Genomic DNA, 21,180 nt, shown 5'->3' with positions numbered 1-21,180 from the left:
TCCTTACTGATTGCGGTCTGTTGGTCAGGAAGTCAAGGATCCAGTTGCAAAGGGAGGTGTTGACTCCAGGTATCGGAGTTTGGTGATGAGTTTGCTTGGAATTATAGTATTGAAGGTAGAGCTGTAGTCAATAAACAATAGTCTAATGTAGGTGTCTTTACTGTCTGGATATTCCAGAGATGAGTATAGGGCCAGGGAGATGGCATCCGCCGTAGACCTGTTTTGGTGTAAGGCAAATTGCAGTAGGTCGAGGTTGTCTGGGAGGCTGGAGTTAATGCGTGCCATGACCAGGCTCTTGATGCATTTCATGATGGAGGATGTCAGAGCCACCAGGTGGTAGTCATTAAGGCATGTTACCTTGTTTTTCCTAGGTACTGGGATGATGGTGGTCTTAAAGCAGGTGGGAACCTCAGATTGTAGAGGGTAAAAATGTCTGCAAATACCCCCAGCAGCTGATCTATGCAGGATCTAAGGACACGGCCAGGGATACCATCCAGGCCAGATGTTCTTTGCGGGTTCACTCTCCGGAAGACTGACCTTGCGTCCGCAACGTTGACTGTGGGTTCAGGTGCATTGGAGGCTGTCGGGGTAGGTGGTGACATTCCAATCCCCTTCTGTTCAAAACGTGCATAGAATGTGTTAAATTCATGGGGAAAGGATGCACTGTTGTTGGCGAAGCTGCCCGACTTTGTTTTGTAGCCCGCTATACCACGTAAGCCCTGTCACACTGACGGCTAGTCTGGGACTCGATTTTGGACCAGTATTATCTCTTGGCATCTCTGATAGCTTTATGGAGGTCATGTCTCGATTTCTTCCATAGGTCAAGATCACCTGATTTGAATACTGCAGTCCTAGACTTCAGTAAGGAGTGGATCTCCCGGTTCATCCATGGTTTCCGGTTTGGGAATACCCGGATTGTCCTCTTTGGTACCTAGTCCTCAACGCAGTTGCTGATAAAGTCCATGATGGTGGACATCTAGGCTGACAGCTGAGTCTTTGAACAGGGACTAGTCCACTGACTCAAAGCAGTCATGTAGAAGCTCATTTGTTTCCTCAGACCAGCACTCTATGACTTTCTGCACTCGATCCTCCCATTTCAGCTTTTGTTTGTATGCAGGGAGGAGGAGCACAGCCTGGTGGTCTGATTTACCAAAGTGTGGGTGGGGGGTGGCTCAGTAGGCATCTTTGATGGTTGTATAGCAATGGTCAAGGGCGTTTGGGCCCCTGGTGGGACAGGAGACGTGCTGGTAGTATTTTGCCAGCACACTCTTGAAGTTGGCCTGGTTGAAGTCACCAGCAATGACGAAGAGGGCCTCTGTATCCTGTTTCAAGGCTGTTGACTACAGAGCATAGGCCATTGAGTGCAGTCTTCACATCCGACTGGGGTGGGATGTAGACTGCGATCAGGATATTAACAATCCATGCAAATCTGGTTGTAAGCAATTCGTCCAGGCAGATGGAGGAGTATGTAAACTCAGACATTGGCTGTGGGTTGAGTTTATGTAAGCTGGTTTCACTGTGCTTTGTGATGCATACTCTTCCCTAGAATTAATACAGCGCTACTCCTGCATTGAATCACCCACTCACCTGAAGTGGAAGCTACTGAACTGCAGTATAATTCAAGTGCTGTCTCCAGTTTCTGAATTTGCACAGATACAACCATCAAAGTAGAATTTGAGCCTTTGCATGGGATATGAATTTAAATTCTTTGATTCTCAAAAGGAGTCACTGTCACCATTACAGGTTTGTCTTTACTATTTTTAAGCACGGTGGTGCCCAAATATCGTGCTGAACACATAGGATCACTGGTCACTGAATGTAGCATGCATCTCATTTATATTTCTGTGCTGAAATGAGTGTGCATAAATTTTAATGTAAGGATATATCAGTAATCTCTTCATTATATACTTAATGATATGTGAAAATTTGAAAATAAATTGGGCATGGCATGGTGACGTAAACATTGCTGCTTCAGTGGATGGGAAGACATGGATAGAAATCCAAAATATGCTACTGATCCCAACTGTGTCATTAAATGAGTCATTTCCCCACAGGTAGTGATTGGAGATGATTCATTCCAGCCTGCTCTCACATTCCTAGCAGTGAAGTGGCAGAGACCTGTAAACATGCCTCACAACTCTTTTACAAGCCAAAAGTGATGCAAGCTGCAGGGGGTCCATAGAGAGGGGCAGCACAAAACATATTTGATCTTCTCAACAGCAGCTCCCCCTTCTTTCATACTACCTCCACCACCCCCCCCCCCCCGCCCCCCCCCCCCCCCCCCCCCCCCCCCAGTCTCCCTGATTGAAGCCATACACTTTTTTTTCCTTTCAAACTTGGGTTCAGTTGACTCATTAGTGTATTTGAAAAATCTTCAATGTGCAGCACACCACAAATTACTCTGCAAGTATTTATGTTCAGATGAAATTTTGTTGGCAGAGGCTAATGGGTCTTTGGGCAGTACAGCAGCAATCATGTTGTTCGTTGGACAAAATGCAGTGGTGCTCAAGGCATCAAGGTTACTGAATAGGCCGTGTACACTGTGTGCATTGCATCATTGAGGGATAGACTAAGGTGATGACCATGTCAGGTGATAAGATATCTTTATTAGTCACATGTACATCAAAACACACAGTGAAATGCATCTTTTGCTTAATGTTCTGGGGGCAGCCCACAAATGTCGCCATGCTTCTGGTGCCAACATAGAATGCCCACAACTTCCTAACCTGTATGCCTTTGGAATGTGGGAGGAAACCGGAGCACCTGGAGGAAACCCGTGCAGACACATGAGAATGCACAAACTCCTTACAGACAGCAGCCGGAATTGAACCCGGGTTGCTGGCGCTGTAATAGCGTTACGCTAACCACTACACTACCATGCTTGCTAACCGCTACACTACCACTACCATGCTGTGGATCATGGGTGAGATGGGATTGGAGGTTAGATTTTGGACAAAAATGGGTCCTTAGTCAGGCAGGGGCATAATTGAGGGCAGTTGATGTTCATATCAGAAGCCTTGATGTGGGAGTGATTGTGGAGACAGGATGAAACTGGTGGAATGAACAGAGTCAAAGTCATAATATCTGAAGGAAAGGAGATGGGTGACAAAACCTGCATGAAAATCAAAACAGCTGTAGTTGATGGAACTCTGAAATAGAAACAGAAGATGCTGGAAGCACTCAGCAAGTCGGGCAGCATCTGGAGAAAAAGAACATTACAGATCAAAGACTCTTCATCAGAACTGGGAGAGAGAAGAAATTAGTTTCTTTTAAATTGCACTGAAGATGGGGGAAAGAATGGATAAGAGAAAGGAAATATCTCTGATAGCACGAGACTTGCAACAGAAATGGCTATTTTGGATATAAATAGAAAAAATTAGTTACCTCAAGTTCCAGAATTCAATAGAGTCTGAAAGGATCCAACTTGCCCAAATGGAAGATGAAGTATTATTCAATCTTATTTTGGGCCTCATTGTAACAGTGCTGGAGGCTACAGACAGACAGGTCAGAGTGGGAGTGGAATGGAAAATTAAAGTGGCAGGCAAACGAAAGCTTGGGGTTGTCCATACGGACTGATCACAAGTGCTCCATAAAGCAGTCATTAATCTGTGTTTAGTTCCTCCAGCATAGAGGAGAGCAAAATGTATGCATTACACTGGATTGGATGAAGTGCAAGTGCAAAAGTCATAAATATTCAAAATCATTCATGCTCTGTTTCCAAAAATCAAAATTAAAAGTTATTATTAGTTTCAAGTTAAAAGACTAAAATTGCATATAAACACTTAAAACATTAAATAAAAAGTTCTACGAACCTTTCCTCTAGCAGCCATTTTCAGCCATTCATTTGACTGTGCCCACTATAGATGTCCCATGTTAAACTGTCATTAGTTTAGTTGGCAGATTTCCCAGGTTATTTTATGCTCTCTGCTTGGAAATAGTCCTGTCATAGGCTTATCTCAACAGGAACAGTCCCTACAAATTATACCTATGTACAGGCTGTCCTCGGGTAATGAACAGGTTCCATTTTCACTGATGTCCATAAGACGATTTTGTCAATAAGTCAGAAAATACACAATAATCACTCAATATGGTAACAATATCTCCACAGTATTGTAATGAATGGCATCAAAAGCACATAAGATTGCCAAGAAAGAACAATTACTAAAAGTGGAGAGAGAGAGGGGAAACTAGTTCTGCTGTTCATGCTGTTCATTGGAATGAATGTACATATATATGTCAGAATTTAGGATTTAGTAATATTATGGGAGCTCAATTATATGTAGGGGTGTCCAGGTCAGGCCGTGTCCCTAACCCAGGGACAGACGTATGGCATTTTATTATAATGGAACATATCATCAAACTCTCACAAGAAGATTCCCATGGGGGAGTGGGACTAATAGGTTTGCTCTTTCAAAGGGTCAGAACAAGCGTGATAGCCCAAATATCAGCTTCCTGTGTGATAAGCTTCAATGATTCTGTGAAGATTCACCTGTAATTCCCTCTGTACACTTGTTTTTGTTTGGAATCGTAACTTTTTGTTCAAGCTATTAGTTTGTCAAGATCTTACAAGTGAATTTTTACAAATTTTCTGGATTTTTTTTTGCAAATCACACCACTGTGTAATGATTTAAATCTGGGCCTAATTGATGAACTTATTATCCACAGGTATGGGATTCTTATTTCTATTTGGCAGTAATATTTATCAATCAGCCTTGTCTTCAGCTGGAGATATTTTCGCCATCAAAAAGGAAGAAAGTTCTGGAAAAGTAAGTTGTGATTATGTACTGTTATATGCGTGTTTAAAATATCATAATTATGCTTACAATAATGGTGATAAATACTTTCTGGTATTCTTGTTTTATGTGCTTTATCACTGATTTTCAACTCAAATTATAGATATGGAGACATGAGGGTGATGATGGGGTGCGAGATCTTCAGTATGTGGCAAAACCTAGGTAAAGGACAAAAGATTCGTTCTGTTTTTGAATTCACATAAATGTCTGGCATAATGCCAATTGCTTACATCAAATAAATTCTTCCTGATTATATTACAGGAGAGCACAAGCTGCACTTTATTCCTGGACTAATTGGACCATTTCTAGAAGTAACTCTTGTACCTCAGGCAGACCTTCGGAATGTGATGATCCCAATTTTCCATGACATGATGGACTGGGAGCAGAGACGTACAGGAAATTTCAAACAGGTAGAATTCTATCAGGATGATAAAAACTTGGAGATAAAACAGGTTTTCAGAAAGTGCAGAAGAAAGGGGAAGTGAGGAAAGGACAGGTAGCAATGTCTATGATAGGGATGAAAAGTGGGAATGATGAAATTGCAAAGTGGAAAGGCAGGTAAGAGGGAATGGGGCAAGTAAGGAAGCCAAAGGCATGTCTGGAGGAGATGTGAGTGCAAATAGCAGATTCATTATCAACAGCTACTATCAGATTCTAAACGTTGTTATGCTCAGAAAATGTTGAACTCAACTGTTGAGGCTGTATATTTGTAAAGGTCCAGTTTGATTAATATGTTCCTCAATCTTGAGGTGAACATGGATGAACCAGTGCAGCAAGTCACGCACAGAGGAACTGGAATGTGAGTGGGGCAGAGAATTAAACTGACAGGCTAAAGCTCAGGGTTATGCCTAGAATCAAAATGGAAGTATTCTTCAAAGCTGTTACTTAGTTTGCATTTGGTTAATCTAAAGAAAATAATGTTTACCTAATGCACAAGTGTCATATTGGAGAGCTCATTGAAATAATATATTCTGCATGGGCTAAATCCATTCATCACAACAAGCTTCTTTTAGAAACAGTGATATTTTAAATTTCAATAATATAAATATTACTTAAAGGACCTATGAAATGTTGTCATTAATATTCTTGAATAAATGATATAATATTGATTTTAATATTTTAGACAAGAAAATTAGCAAACCTCAAAATTTCCCAGAGGATTTGCTGTTATGTGGTTAGGGTTTGAAGTGAGATTTACGGGTGTAGTTTCTGCTTTCATACTGTGAGAGAGGGAGGATAGTGGAGGAGGTGTTTGCTTCTCTCTCTGGCACTAAGGCTGCTCCTGCTTTATGTATTTTACTTTAGAAACCTGTTTATTTCAGTTCATTTTTCACATGTCAAAATTCACTCAAGATGCATCTGACCATTTCAGCAATCATTCACTGAAAGCTCTGATCATATTGGAAGCTGGCTTTTAAAGTTAATTATAGAGTTCCAATTCTCTTGGGTATTCCTGCAACAAATATGAAGCATTTTGTTTTAATATTTATTTGTTTAGGTGTAATCCTTCATTCTTTCACATTGAGCCACGTTGTTGTCATCACTTGACGCTCAGCAATTTTTTTATGAGAACCGTGAACTTGTGGAAAAAAGATGTGCTGCAGTTGTTGTAGTACCTTGGTGAACATAAAAAAGAAGTTGCAGACAGCTCTCTGCATTTTCATTCCTGGAGTTGAGCAGATTTTGGAAATTCTGGCTAAAAGGGGAAAAAGTAGCAGATTTCAAGTCCATGTCAACTAGTGTTAAAGGACAGATTTCAGGAAGCAGCTCCAGGAGATCTAACTGTAAATGTAAAACTACCTGTCCAGCAATATAACACCCTTAAACACTTAGGCAAGTTAATAGTTTGCTTTATTACTTCAAATGTATTAGAACGTGGAATCAGCAATCATAGATTAAGTTGGGAAAGGACCCATTGTGATAGGGTGGTAAAGAAGGCATATGGCATGCTTGCCTTTATTAGTCAAGGTATCGAGTTCAAGAGTCAGGAAGTTATGTTGCAGCTTTATAAAACTCTAGTTTGGCCACATCTGGAATATTGCATTAGTTCTGGTTGCCCCATTATAGGAAGGATGTCGAGGCTTTGGAGAGGGTGCAGAAGTAGTTTACCAGGATGTTGCATGTGCTATAAGAAGAGGTTGGACAAACTTGGATTGTTTTCTCTTGAGTGATAGAGGCTGAGGGGAGATCTGATGGAGGTTTATAAGATTATGAGAGGCATGGTTAGAGTAGACAGCCAGTATTTTTTTCCCAGGGTTGAAACGTCTAATACCAGAGGGCATGCATTTAAGGTGAGAGGGAGTAAGTAGATGTACGGGGCAAGTATATTTACACAGAGAGTGGTGGGTGCCTGGAATGTGCTGCCTGGGGCAGTGGTAGAAGCAGATACAATAGAGGCATTCAAGAGGCTCTTAGATAGGCACATGAATGTGTGAGAAATGGAAGGATATGGACATTGTGGAGGCAGAAGGGACTAGTTTAGCTGGGCATTTGATTACTAATTTAATTAGTTCGGCACAACACTGTGGGCCAAAGGGCCTGTTCCTGTGCTGTACTGTTCTATGTTCTCGGACCTCCCAGCTTGGCCATTGAATAAGATTCTTTCATTTTCTGTTGTGCTGGGGTCAGTTACTAGACTGTCATTTGAGGATGCTGCTTGATTTCTCTGTTTTGTTTGACCCAATCAGTGACCGTGAAAGCCTAATTAAGTTTGAACTCATGCTTTGTTGGTTTTGATTGCCTTCTGATCAGATTTAATACAGGTGTGGGTAGCTTAGGGCTGCTGTTGGAGGTGGGGGCTGGCTAGGGGAGAGCAGGAGCTGTTCAGGAGAGAGGGTTCTGTGCAGAAAACCATAACTCCATAGATGTCTTAAGGAGCTTTTCTCCTGCATGAGCAGCAATGTCTCAAATGCCTCCCCTTAAAAATATAGTCCCACAGTTTTGTCATGTCACTCGGCACAGCCACATTTGAGGTATGAATTGAAGCTTGTGCAGCAAAGCCTGAAGCTAACAAGGTCACCTTGACTTTAACTCTTATGCAATGCACTCCTGTCAGATTCCAGTGAATGATACAAGAAGCCTCTCACTATTTATAGCCCAGCATTGTGCCTCAGAGATTACCAAGGCCTCTGGTATCAAGAAGAAATCCAATCTCTTTCTCGAATGGATACAGATGCAAGAAACTACTGTGCTGTTTTCCCCCAGTGCAGCATTTCTTGTGTATCCCTGATTTCCTTTAATTTAGTTGCTAACAATATCTTCAGCTTTCTCAGCCCTGGCCAACAATCCCACCTGGAAGTTATGAAATCCTCACCCTAAACCTCAAAATGGCAGTCTGGTCTCCTCTGTTCCCAACCCCTCACCCTGCTTCCCTACACTCCGCTGGAGCATGCATCTTTAATCAAATTTGGTGACCTACCCTTTTATTGAATGAAACATCATTGAAGGAGGTCAGTCAGCCTGTGCTGGTTCTTCGAAAGAGCCATGCAATAAATCCCATTCCCTTGCTCGATCCACAGTGTGTGCTGTCAAACTTTGATTATACTCTGGTAAAGTACCTTGAGTGTTATTCTAAAGATGCAAGACAAGTTTAAGGTCCCACACCTGTCACCAGCTTTGCATGTCTCAGAATAGAGAAGGATCCCACTCTCCTTCCTGTTTGCTCGTGGTCATGGGCTGTGCAGTAATGATTAGATTTTTGCACCACTTTTATCATGAAAAAATGTGCCAAAATTCTTCATCAGAGTAAAAGGACATTCTAAACCCAACACTGTCTCTGATACACCAATAGTCCCACACCATCATTACCACCACCACTTTGAATCTTGTTCTCACTTCAGTTTAATACCTATATCAAATCCAGAAGAGAAACCATATTTTTCAAACTGAAATCCTCTTGAATCCAACAATCGCTCTTGTGTAAACCTTTTGCCCCATGCTTGATTATTTAGTTCCATGCTTTTGCAGATCATTTCCTCAATGTTTACAGTTAGGGAGGCTGTGGAGCTGCCATAAGTAGCCTCTGAATAATCTTGGGCAGCTTCAGGTGTCACAGTATCGTGTGGGGTGGTTTGGCCCATCTGCTGTGCGGAATTGATGAAGGGAATGGTGGGCTGGGTAGTGGAGGACTAGATATGTTGTCACCTTCAGAGAGGACAGCAGTTATGTCTCCTGTAGGGCCATGCACCTCTTCTGGGAGACGTGCTTCAGCATTGTTACTGTTCTCTGCAAGCATGGTGCACGTGGCCATCGAGAAGCATTGTCAACACTGGTCCAGAAGCCAAAGATGGATCACCATCAGATTTCTTTGGAAATTTGGTCCCTTGAAGTTCTCCCCAGCAAAATAGGCTCGCAATTCTAGGGTGCCTGAGGAACTCTAACCATAGGATATTCCCTGCACAATGAGCATGACAATTCATCAATGGTGAGAATCCAACCTCAAAAGTACACATGGTACCTGAGCTTTCTGGAGTCTGTTCAAATGAAACTGCATCTTCAGAATGAGGAATCGAGTCTTCCCCTCTGCCATCAGATTTCTGAATGGTTCCATGAACCCATGAACGCTACTCGTTATTCCTCTTTTGCACTATTTATTTATTTTTGTAACCTACAGTAATTTTTATGTCTTCATGTCTTGCACTGTACTGCTGCCGCAGAACAACAAATTTCACAACATAACAGCTTTGTGGGCCGAAGGGCCTGAATTGTGCTGTAATTGTTCTAGGTTCTATATGTCAGTGATAATAAACCCGATTCTGATTCTGTTTGAACTCCCTCTTATTTTCAGCATTAGTGAGTGAAGTGGTGAGGCAACAGTTAGTATTGATGTGCAGGTGAAGCTGATGGAGAAGTGGTTAGTGAAAATCACTGCAATTTGGCAAGGAATCTGATGAAATTGCAGCAAGAAAAAAAGAGGATAGGCTGTGAAGTATTCTGAGAGCCATCTCCTTCAAAGCTTCTTCTCACCAACAATGAATCTCCTCCTTCCCATGTGGCATCAGTGCTTTGCAACCTCTGCATAAAATCCGGTGCCAGTTATGTGTGACGTTCTGGTTCAAAGAAGAAGGGAAAGTGTGATGGAAAGTCTAGTGAATTGTTTAGAAAAGGCGCCTGTCATTGTTGAGTCACAGCCACACTATTCATAGGATGCAAGCTGTGTGGAAAGATTATGGTCACAGTGATTGGGAGAGGAGATGGTAAGTCATCAGTAGTTGTAGAATGATGATGGGGGATGGGTATGTTTGCATTGTGTATGGTACGGAGAGGTGAATAGAGAGTAAGGGAGTAATATTCCAACATTACACTGATATCTTGGAGACTAATCTTCAGGTATTGACTCTTCTTGGTATTGGTGGAAATGTTGCTTTGAAGCATTCTGTCTCGAAGGGAGTGAGAGCCTCCAAAGCCATTTCAGAGAACTTGGTTGTCTGATCTGAACAATTTTTAGCCTTGCTTTCCTTGTGTGTGTTCCCTGCTGTCAGCAACCAGAGTGCCCTCCCTTTTAAAAGGCTGTGTAGTGCAAGCTGCAAGCCTGAGTCATTATTATTGGGTAGACGGCATCTGTTTCATGTGAAACCTTTCTATGACATGAACAAGCAGCTGCAGCCCACATCCCCATCCTGTGGCCCATTTCTGGACACAATTGGATTTCTAGGTCACGCCTGCCAGTTCTCTCTAAAGTGCTGCAGAGAATACAATGTTTTTTTTTGAAGAAAAACTTAATTTATTTGTCAGAAGACTTAAATAAAAAATGATCTTACTGAATACATATGTTCACAGGTGGAAGCAAAATTGATAGACAAGCTGGACAGCTTGATGTCAGAAGGCAAAGGTGATGAAACTTACCGGGAGCTTTTCAACAGCATGTGAGTCATGACCTTATTTTGCAGTTTTTAGTTATGGACTGAGGTTAGTGGTTTGTAGACATGTCTGTGCTTGGAATTATTTACTGTTATTTTGTGCGGTTTGCACCTCATAAACAAATTTCACTGGGGTTTAGGTTCCTCAGTGGATTAGTGCCTATGATGGTGTAGCATTGAAATATACGGAACAGAAGCATCAAGGTTTGATAACTGCTTCATGCTATAAACCTAAGCAGTGAATTCTATCAGTCAATAGTTATCAGTATTGATATCAATGGGGATAGAAAATTCAGAAAGAAAATGAGTAGACTCCAGCAGACTTTTTTAACGATATGGAAATATTTTTATGCTTATGTTTTAAAGCACTTTAGATGCAGCTCATCTTGGGTAGGAATGCAACACTGGTGACAGCCCATTTTGAGCACAGTTGCCTAATGTCCAAAACAAAACACCCACCCCCTCCGCCCCCACATTCCCCAGGAGGTAGAACAGAAGGGGCTTGCATTTATGATCGACATTTCTGCGCTGGCAGGTATCAAGGACAATTCATTTTCCCAAGCTCAGTTATCTGATCTTCAATTTTTATTTTGAGCCTCCTCAATGCAATTAATATATTCATACCAGTTCCTTTTTCAATGGTCTTGCATACTTTCCTGTAAGTGGACCATATCCCATAAGATTAGGCAGCTGTTGATTTTATGCAATTTGTTATCATGACTATTATATAATCTGGATTGGCACTTACCTTCATTGTACTTTTCTAGTCACCTTGGTAAGTAAAACAAAAAATAATTACTAAGTTTTATTTTACCATCTGCAATAACTCAAACACACTTAGATTTTTTTAAGGCAAAGAAGCAGAATATTTAAAGTTGTGAAGGGGAAATAAAAAAATTGTAAATAACTGCTGTTTAGTTCATAAAGGGTTAATATGTGTTTGAACATTCTGGCACCTCCGCAGGCATCTTGCACATTTGAACAGAGAAATGCCTTTCTAGCAGAGGCCTGAAGGTTAGGCTCAGGAGGAGGCAGCAGAAAAAGGGGGAGAAAAGAGAATGTGGAAACACCCGCCCACTCACTGTTCTCCGGTTTCTTAGCCCAAATGGTAAATGCTAAGGATGCAAAACAAAAAGATGGTCCAACCTCAATGGGAGTTGGATGATCTGGAGGCATCCTTCAGGTGCAGACATTAGAACTGAATTAGGGCCTTTTCAGGTAATATTGAAAACAACAAGATCCAATCTCTCTACATATCTCTTACAGAGCTCTCTGCATTCTAAACTGTACTGTCAGCTCTTATTCTCAGAGCTCAGCTATATATAACTCTGGTTACATCTGTAGGTGCTGAGGAAGCACTACTGCAGATTCACTAGTTGGTAGCACCTGGCTTCATTAATGGGCATTTTCTGATATGGAAATTCTATTGAGTTAAAGTATGTTGCTGTGGATTTATAGAAATGGCAGGGAGATTGAGCTTCGTTATGTTAGACTTTAAAATATAAAACTGCTCAACAAAATAGGTTGCTATTCCCGTATGCTGCCAATGGCCAAGATTAGCCAACTTGTTTCCAGTGCTCTCAATGCAGCTCTAACTTGACATTCAGCATTGAAGCAGCTGAGAAATGGATAAGTCTTCTCCACACTACCACAGAGCAGAAAATCACACAGTGGTGATGGTGCTTATACATGGTTCTCCCCATGGTGTTATCACCTGTGGAGGAAGACTTCTTGGAGAAAGGTGGAGAAAACAGAAGGTTGCAATATCAATTTAGTATGAAATTAGCTGAATCAGTTTTTCAGTGATCAATGATTAACATCTGTAGTAGTTCATTCCTGTTTTATTCTGTTACCCGTATATGTGATTTCAAAAACAATATTTATCTGTTATGGTCGCTTTCTTCCCTGAAACAGAAAAACAGTCTTTAAAAGAGGCCCTATAGAGCACAGAAACAGGCCCATCAGCCCATCACATCCGTGTTAACCATTTTGCACATCTGCACTAATCCCATTTGTCCACATTAAGACCATATCCTTCTATGCCTTGCATATTTAATTGCCTGTATAAATGCCCTTCAAACATAGTGATTGTATCTGATTTCATTTCCTTCTTTGGCAGCATGATACCAATATCAACCACTCTCTGTGAGGGGGATAAACAATTTACCCCTCAGATCCTGTTTAAAACCCCTTCTTCTCACAAACTTGTGCCTTTTTGTTTTTTTTATACCTCAACCACTGAAGAAAGATTTTGACTATCTATCCTATCTATGCCTCTTATATATGTTTCTCAGATCACCCCTCAGCTTCCTTCGCTGCAGGGAAAATGAGCCCAGCCTTTCCAATCTTTCTCCTATAACTAAGACATTTAGGCAATGTCTTTGTGAATCTCCTCTGTACTCTCTCCAGTACAATCACATCCTTAAATTCTAAATCAGACACTTCTTTGACAGCTATGTAGCGTCATTTGCTGCTGGAGATTTTGGTAACAATCAACTATGCTTTGAATTCCTACCAATATCTAAACTTAGCAGTCTGATTTTTTTTTTGTTTATTATTATTTTGCTGAACTTCATGCACTTAATATCTAACAGTTGATTTCTCACAGGCACTTATTTCTAATCTGCAATACTTCAAACTATCTGAATTTATCCTCCTTCATGTTCCATTCCTTATCCCTTTCCTTGCTTTTGCATTGTAGTTACATCCAAACTTCTGAAATGTCCTCCTTTCAATGTTCTGTCATTGTCATTGGTAGGATCCTTGACCATGGAGGCCTATTTCTCTTGCCTCTCCTCTCACCCCTGGTTTCCATTCATAGCAGCAAGTCTTTCTTTTCTTCTCCACAGCACACCCTCTCTCATCGTTAGCCTCCAAATCATATAATTTCCTGCCACCTACAATGATCCCACTCGCAGGTACATATTCACTTCTCCACCTCTCACTATCTTCTTGAAGGGTGTTTCCTTCTATCATACTCTGCTGCTGCTGCACTTTACACTTTATACATTCACAGCAGATGTTTACTCATCTCTCCCACACTAATGTGCAGAGCCCCAAACAGCTATCATTAATGAACAGCAAATGCTGTGAATCTTCTCTTTTAGCACACTGATTTCACAAGATTATTTGTTAATATGGATGAGAAAAGCCATTTATCTCTTCTTAATTCATTTGTCTAAAAATTGCTGAAGATTGCTCCCCATTAAGACGTTTAATTGATAATTTAAATTATTCCAGATTTCCCCCCATGTCTTTACATTACCTATTTAATGACTTGGCTATTGTGTGCAGCATTGGCTTTATAAATTTGTAGGTGATACAAAACCTGGAGGTGTGGTAAACAGTTTGGAGCATGGTAATGGACTACATGAGGGCATTGGCTGATGGAAAGGGACAGGCAAATGGCACATGAAGTTTAATGGAGAGAATATGAAGTAATGCACCTTGACAAAAAGAATGAGAAAAAGGAAACAGATTAAGTTGCATAGTTCCACAGGAATTTCAAGAACTTCGAAACCTGGGTGTATAAATGCATAAATATTTGAGGCAGTAGTTAGTGAAGCATAGGGGATCTTCAGATTCGTGAGTAGAGGAAGAAAGTACAGAAATGGGTAGGTGAACTTGTATATAATACATATGGCAACAACCAGAGTATTGTATCCAATTCTAGTCACCTCATCTCAGAAAAGATGTGAACATCTTAGTGAGGGAGTAGAAAAGGTTTACTGGAGGGCATCAGGGAAGAGGGATTCCATCTAATAGTCAGACTGGAGAAGTTGGCATTTTTCTACGAAGTAAATAAAGCTGTGAGGATTTTTGATAGAGGCATAGGAAGTGATTTCAGGTTTTATTCAGGGTAAATAGAGGAGATATTCATGTTACCAGGACCAGGAGGCACAGATTTAAAAGGAAGGTACAGGGGGATAAGAGGAAAAGCTTCTTGGTGCCAATATTTGTAATGATCTGAAGCTCTCTGCCTGTCTCTGGCTCTGTTTCTGGAAACCTTCCTCCACTCATCTAAGGGTTTTCAAAAGGGAATGAGATAAGAATATGAAGAGAAGTAATTTGCAAGGCAATGGAGAGAGAGCAGGGGAATGAGACTAATGGGATTGTTCTACAAAAGCTGGTATGAAGCTTGAGTGGCCAAATGGCCTCTTCTGTGCTGTAATTATTCAATGACCTCATTCTCTGATTTGACGAGCTAATCACTCTGTATGAAAGAAATTCTCTAACATCAGTGTTAAGCTGGCCTTTTACTAAAATGTGACCCTTTGCTACTTGACAGTTTTGTTTGAAGTCATTTCCAGACTTGGTATTTCATTCCATTTACAAACTTCAGTTTGGCAAACTGTAAATAGTGGGTTGCCACAGGAATCAGTACTGGGCCCTTAGCGATTCGCAATTTATATTAATGACCTAGATAAAAAGAGAGTGTAACTTATCCAAGTTTGCTGCTGGTACAAATCTGGAGGGGAAATCTTCTACAAAGAAGAATACATGCAGAGGTACATAAGTAAGTTTAATGAGTGGACATGAAGGTATCAGGTGGGAAAATATGAGGTTGTTTACCAAAGAAAGCAAAGTAGAATGCTACTTGAATGGTGAAAAACTGGTAAATGTTAATATTCGGGGGATTTTAGTGTGTTGGTTCAGGAGATGCAGTAAGTAAATATGCAGATGTAGCAAACAATTAGCAAAGTTGATGTTTATTGGAAGAGGGTTGCAGTGCAAAGCTAAGGAAATACTGCTGCAGTAGTACTGGCCTTTGATGAGCCCCAGCTGGATTAGTTTGCAGTTCTGGTCTCAGTGCCTAAGGAAGATTGCTTGCATTGGAGTCAGTGAAATGTGGATCCATTAGATTGATTCATGAGATGAGGGGCTTGTTTTACAAGAAGAAGAGGAGGAAGATTGGAATTAAGAAGGATGAGAGGTGTCTTCATTGAGAAGTACAACATTTTAACGTGAACCAATGGGATGGAGTGCAAAAATGGGGCATATTATTTCAGAATAAGAGGTCAGCTATTTGGGACAAATGAAAAATTACTTTACTGGGTAGAGTGCCAGTCTTTGGACTTCCCTACATCATTGGGCCGAGGACACTTATTTGCGATGGAGATTAATAGGTTTTCTGATACAAGTAAATTGGGATACCAGGAAAGTGATTGGGGTGCAGGATCAGTTATGATCTTATGGAATGACCGAGCAGCCTCAAGGGATCATTTGACCTACTGCTGTTCTATTTTGGTAGTGGAATCCCTCAGGAATAACAGAATTGCCTGCTACCTCTCCATCCTTTGACCTAGTATTCAGCGTGATTCTGAACAAGCCAGCTGGGGCAGGACATTGCAGACAGGTTCTCTTGGGCTTCACAGTCTGGAAATTGGGACCCTTGGGGTGTTTCTGGCCACCAATATGTCCAACAGAAGCTATCCTCCAGGTTTTACTAAAATTGCTTTGGAGCTGGTTTGTTTGAGCAGTAGGACTTAAGACACCTTCATGTAGGAAAATAACAGGCCTGAATCTTTGGCTGAAATGTCCGCAATTTCAGATTTCCTCAGAGCTAGACACCTGCTATTTCCCAATTTTGCTCATCCTGGAGTTCAGCAACACAATTCCCAGAGGTTTCCCAGTGCTTATGCTGGGAAATCTTAAGTTAGTGCAGAAATAGCAAGCCCACTTATTGTAATGGGGAAGGGGAGGAGCAAATGCAAGGGAGAAAATCAAGTATAATCTTTTATAATTTTGTTTTAATTTTTGAACTATTTAAATCTTTCCTGGTATGTTTAATTTTTAAAAAATTGTTTTTGAATGTCAGACATTTGCAGACATTCAATCTCTGACTGCTTGAATACTTGGTAAGCCTGAGAGAGTGGCTTAACCAGTTGTCAAAGGGGTGGCACAGCAGCTCCGGTTCAATACTGACCTTGGGTGTTGTCTGTGTGGCGTTGATGTAATGATCTGAGTTTCCTTCAGCTGCTCCAGTTTCCTCCCACATCCCAAAGACATGCTGGCAGGTTAAATTGGATGCTGTAATTTACCCCTTAGTGGAGGTTAATGGTGAAAATAAACAAAAAGGAGTTGATGAGCATGTGATGTAAATCAAAGAGGAGAAATGGGACTGCACTGCTGGGAACCACTTGGATTTGATGGATGGAAGGAAGGGCTGCCTCCTGTATTATAAAGAAGCAAGTTACATAAAAATGGTGGTGGGTTCCGCCATTTAATGTTGTAAAGTCACTGTTGGGCAGCTTGCCTGAGGAAGTTCTTTTTCAGGGTACAACTCCACATAAAATTTGACATTAGGGGGTAGGTGGCAAGCTTGTGCTTAGATACTATCAGGCTGTAGTCACAATCTCACTACGATAAATTTCATTTGTTGCACTGCTGTTGACGTAATTTGGGGCAGTTTTATGGCAGAAAATAGGTGCTGGGGCACACTCAAATCCTAGTTAAAATTTGGGGTCTAATGTCTTAAGACACTTGGAAATGCATGCAAACTGCTTTATTCCAAGTAAGCCAATTAACAACCACACAGCAACTCTCTTTAAAAAATGGAAAGTTGTCTGTAACGATTTCAAGGTCTTTGTTATTATTTATATTCATTCCCAGGATGTGGGTCTTGCTGTCAAGGATGCAATTTATTATCCTTCCCTAACTGCCCTTGAGAGATTGGTGGTGAGCTCCCTCCTTTAGCCACTGCAGTCATGTGTCGGAGGTATGCTGCACTGCTGGGTATAGCCTCCCTCGAGCAGCTGACCTCAACTTCAGACTCCATTAGGATTGGATGTGGATGTTGATGTTCATCTTCCCACATTAGCTGTTTGTCTATCCAAATTCAGTGATAGGATTTGTTATAAAAAGCTGGAGCATGTGGAAACTAATAAGACAAAAAAAATGAGGAAGACGCTGTACGGAAGCTTGGGACTCCCTGTCAAGCCAAAATGCACAATGGCACACAAATCCTGTGATCCAATTACACGCAGTTGAGTGCCCCCATTTAATAGTGCTTCAGTGAAGTTCTTCCGCAGGTTGCTGCTGGGTGACTGTCTGTCCCAGTTGATGTGCTGGCAATGCAGTGGATATTGTTTAAAGGGGAGGGAAAAGAGCAGGCGTTCTGAACTCTGAAAGAGGACCACATGCCTGGTTTCCATATCGCAAGCGGCTCAGCCAAATGTGGGAGTAGCAATGGGGGAATCATGTTGGAAAGGAAAGGAAATCACTTCACTGTTACTTTAACACTTACCTTGCCTCATTCCTCTTGAGTGCGCAGATTTAAAATCGGGTCTTTAAATATTGCTTGCAGTGGTTGGAGAATCAAGTCATGAACAAACAATTTTTGTGCTTAACATGAACATTTCTTTTCTAAAAGAAAACCTCAAGAACAATATGTAAAAGTTTCCTTATTAATTTGTATGTAACTTCCTTTAATATTTATCCAAGCAGATTAACTTTGGCAATAGCTCTTACTGAAAATATACCAGAAAGGAGAAATAAATACCACATTTTCATTAATTTGCAGACTCACTATATTTGCACGTTTACAGTTAGAAAGACTGTCATCTCTTACATAATGCCCAATATTATTTTCTGATGATGAGGAAAATATGGGATATTTAAATCATCAACTATAAGCTAAATAATAAAACAATTATTTCAATCACTGTGCAGTTTGTGTCGCAAACATTTTAAAAGTAAATTTGCCTTTAGTTAAAAGAATTTCTAAGATTAACATTGATTCCTTAACAGTTGCTTGATTGCGATTTGGTAGAATTGTATTTAATGAATAGTTAAAGTAAATGTTCATGTCAACCATATAAGAGTGGTATATTCCTACTGCATATTTACTTTTCCCATAGCAATTATGCTAATTTTACTTTTTTAAAAAAAGCGAGCCAGTTATAATGGCAAAATAAGCAAAGAAGGTTGTAGCCATGACAACATACTTTTGACGCAGACTGCTGCTGAGGAGAATCTGTCGCTATTGCTTCTTTCATGGATAATGTACAAATTCATTTGTTTTGCCAATGCTTCCTGGATCTAGAATACCACTTTTTGGGCCTTACCCTAGGTAAGATATTGCTACGATTATATTTTTTGCTGGTTTTATTGTGATGCAATATAACTAGTGAAATACAAATTAACTGGTGTAACCTATTACAGAAATAATTATTACTGTGTAATGTGAGGCATCAACGAAATGTGAATCCCGGCTCGTGGTAGCATTGCACTTGTTTCGGATAAACCAGGTCAGAACACTGACAAATTCCTTTCCATCTGCAGCCTGCTGAAAAAAATTGAGAGAGAAACCTGGCGAGAAAGTGGTATTTCTCTAGTAGCTACTGTAACTCGCCTAATGGAAAGGTTGCTGGATTACAGGTAAGATCTGATAGCTTTTGTTTCCTCTGCAGGCTGAAAAATTGCAATGGATAATTAAATTGTGTTTTAGAAATAATGTTTAAGCAGCAATTTAGTCTCAACTGATTTGTGTTTTCATAATAATGTGCAGGAGCTGAGATTCATGCAGTTCTTCTGAGTACATCATCCCTACCTATCTGCCTCGTGGATTCTTGCAGTCTTTTATAAATACCTAGTGTGCAGTTAGGAAAACATATTTGACACTTTTTTTAAAAAGTGTAAAGTGTTATATATGCATATTTTTACCCAACGTAAAACAATTTTCCCTATCAGTGCGAATGTCCTCTTAGTATGCTAAGAGCTGCGGGGGACATTGGTAATGTGAATAAATTGTAATTGTTTTCCATTTGCAGGGACTGCATGAAAGTGGCGGAGGTGGATGGCAAAAAGATCGGCTGTACAGTTAGTCTGTTGGTCAGTATCTTTTTAATTTTGACTGTTCAATTCAGAATGAACATATTTTCTGTATAATGGTGATCTATCAATGTTCTTGAATGTTGCAGGACATTTGTACTTTTGATTCTATTTTCAATTTAGTGGACCAGTTTTCTTTTCCCCCAAAGAGTATCAACATGGTTACCCGTGAAGAGATGTAATGTGGGTTGAACGTCACAGTCCTCTGCACTACTGAATTTCTGTTCTCAGCAACATCATAATGGATAACTACCAAGCTGTGGTGTGGTGGCTTGCCACAGTGAAGAAAATGATGTTTTACATCCAGCTAGTAAAGGGAGAAAACTCCCTGTCATATCTGATGTTGATCTAGAGGGGATTAGAAGAATAGCACAAAAATGAAAAGTGTTTTTCATAACTCTTGAATGCCAATGATGCCCAGCTGTGATAATGATGCAGCTTCTGCTTGCTCAGGAGACATAATCCATCCTATAGTACACTTCTTGGTTTGTTGCTTTCAAGTGGAAACCTGTGAACACTTTAAACTTCTGGGTTCTGTTGGTTGAAAAGCTAGCATTTGATGTCAATTTTCAAGCAGCTGGATGACCCACCTCCAGAATGGATGGTGTGGCCCAAATGACTATTGGAAATTCTTTCTGAAGGGAAATGTGTGGTTTGGCAATGGGCTAGCTGGAAAGGTAAAGCCAAAAAAAAGAAACAGTGAAAAAAATAGTCGGTCAATTGAATTGTTGTTGTTAAACTTAAAACTGGCTCTTCAATTTTTTGAATACAATAATAATATTAAAAATAATGCTTGAATATTAAGGTTTATTTCAGCAACTCAGTACGCAAATTGAATACTTTAAAGAAAAAAATCACAAGTGTACAAGTTTGTAAACTCTAGTGATGAAATAAAAGTTGTATTATTCCTTGTATTTTCTGATCCTCAAACTATTTGCATCCTTCACTTTTGATAAAGTAGTAGTTTGGGCCAACAACAATAAATCCACTAGATTAGGTTAAAAGAAAAGCCTTAACTGCAGGAAAAGTATAGGATACATTTACATGGCTTCCTTTGTTGTACCAATCTGCGAACCCATCTTTGATGAGTTACCCTTGGTTTATATTTGCTTAGTCCCCGTGGCTCTCCATTGGACTTGTATACATCAACTACATTTCCAATATTGGTGCCATCATATCTCATCTTAATGACAAAATCTAAAATAACGTTTGAAACCTATATTTATGAAAGGCTTCATCCACCTCAAATATCAAAGGAGTAAATAATGGCATACTATTGGCCCACTGATGTATTAGAACGTGAAATTTTTACTGCAGGCTCGGAGTTTGGATTGACTGTACATTGATGGGATGAAAATGTTATCTCTCTGCAGGTCACAATGATCCTGTCTGAAACAGATCTCCATTCTGCACACACATTTTTATATTTGTGCACCAGTCTGATAATTTTGTCAGGGAAGTAAGCAATATTGGAAAGAAATGCTGGGAAAGTAGAGCAGCATCCCTGGAGAGAGAAACAGAATTAACATTGAAGATCAATGACATTTTATCAGAACTGAGAAAAGTTAGAAGTGAAACAGGTTTTAAGTTGCATACAATGGAGTGGGGTGGGGAGTGGGAAGGGGGACAGGAAATAAAAGGGCAAGTCTGTGATCAGCTGAGTCCAGGAGAGAAACACCTTCATATTTTTCTCTATC

At 40.4% G+C, this 21,180-nt stretch overlaps 1 protein-coding gene across 19 annotated transcripts in view; it reads left to right on the top strand.

Annotated features, from left to right (window-relative positions):
• The window catches only part of LOC127578488 (dedicator of cytokinesis protein 4-like), a 719,988-nt gene that overhangs the window by 193,993 nt on the left and 504,815 nt on the right, over positions 1-21,180 (top strand). For 16 of the 19 annotated variants that reach the window (XM_052030581.1, XM_052030587.1, XM_052030580.1 and 13 more), the window contains exons 29-35: positions 4,666-4,766; positions 4,897-4,955; positions 5,055-5,203; positions 10,572-10,657; positions 18,696-18,722; positions 18,935-19,030; positions 19,423-19,483. In XM_052030581.1, the coding sequence (XP_051886541.1) occupies positions 4,666-4,766; positions 4,897-4,955; positions 5,055-5,203; positions 10,572-10,657; positions 18,696-18,722; positions 18,935-19,030; positions 19,423-19,483 (579 nt within the window). Of the gene's footprint in view, positions 1-4,665; positions 4,767-4,896; positions 4,956-5,054; positions 5,204-10,571; positions 10,658-18,038; positions 18,065-18,695; positions 18,723-18,934; positions 19,031-19,422; positions 19,484-21,180 lie in introns of those variants that run through there. The other 3 variants (XM_052030584.1, XM_052030586.1, XM_052030598.1) reach the window with 2 other exon arrangements.

The sequence above is a fragment of the Pristis pectinata genome, chromosome 15, assembly GCF_009764475.1.
Source record: "Pristis pectinata isolate sPriPec2 chromosome 15, sPriPec2.1.pri, whole genome shotgun sequence".
Classification (NCBI taxonomy): Eukaryota; Metazoa; Chordata; class Chondrichthyes; order Rhinopristiformes; family Pristidae; genus Pristis; species Pristis pectinata.
Note: the sequence above shows the minus strand (reverse complement) of the source record. Positions and strands in the feature narration are given on the sequence as shown.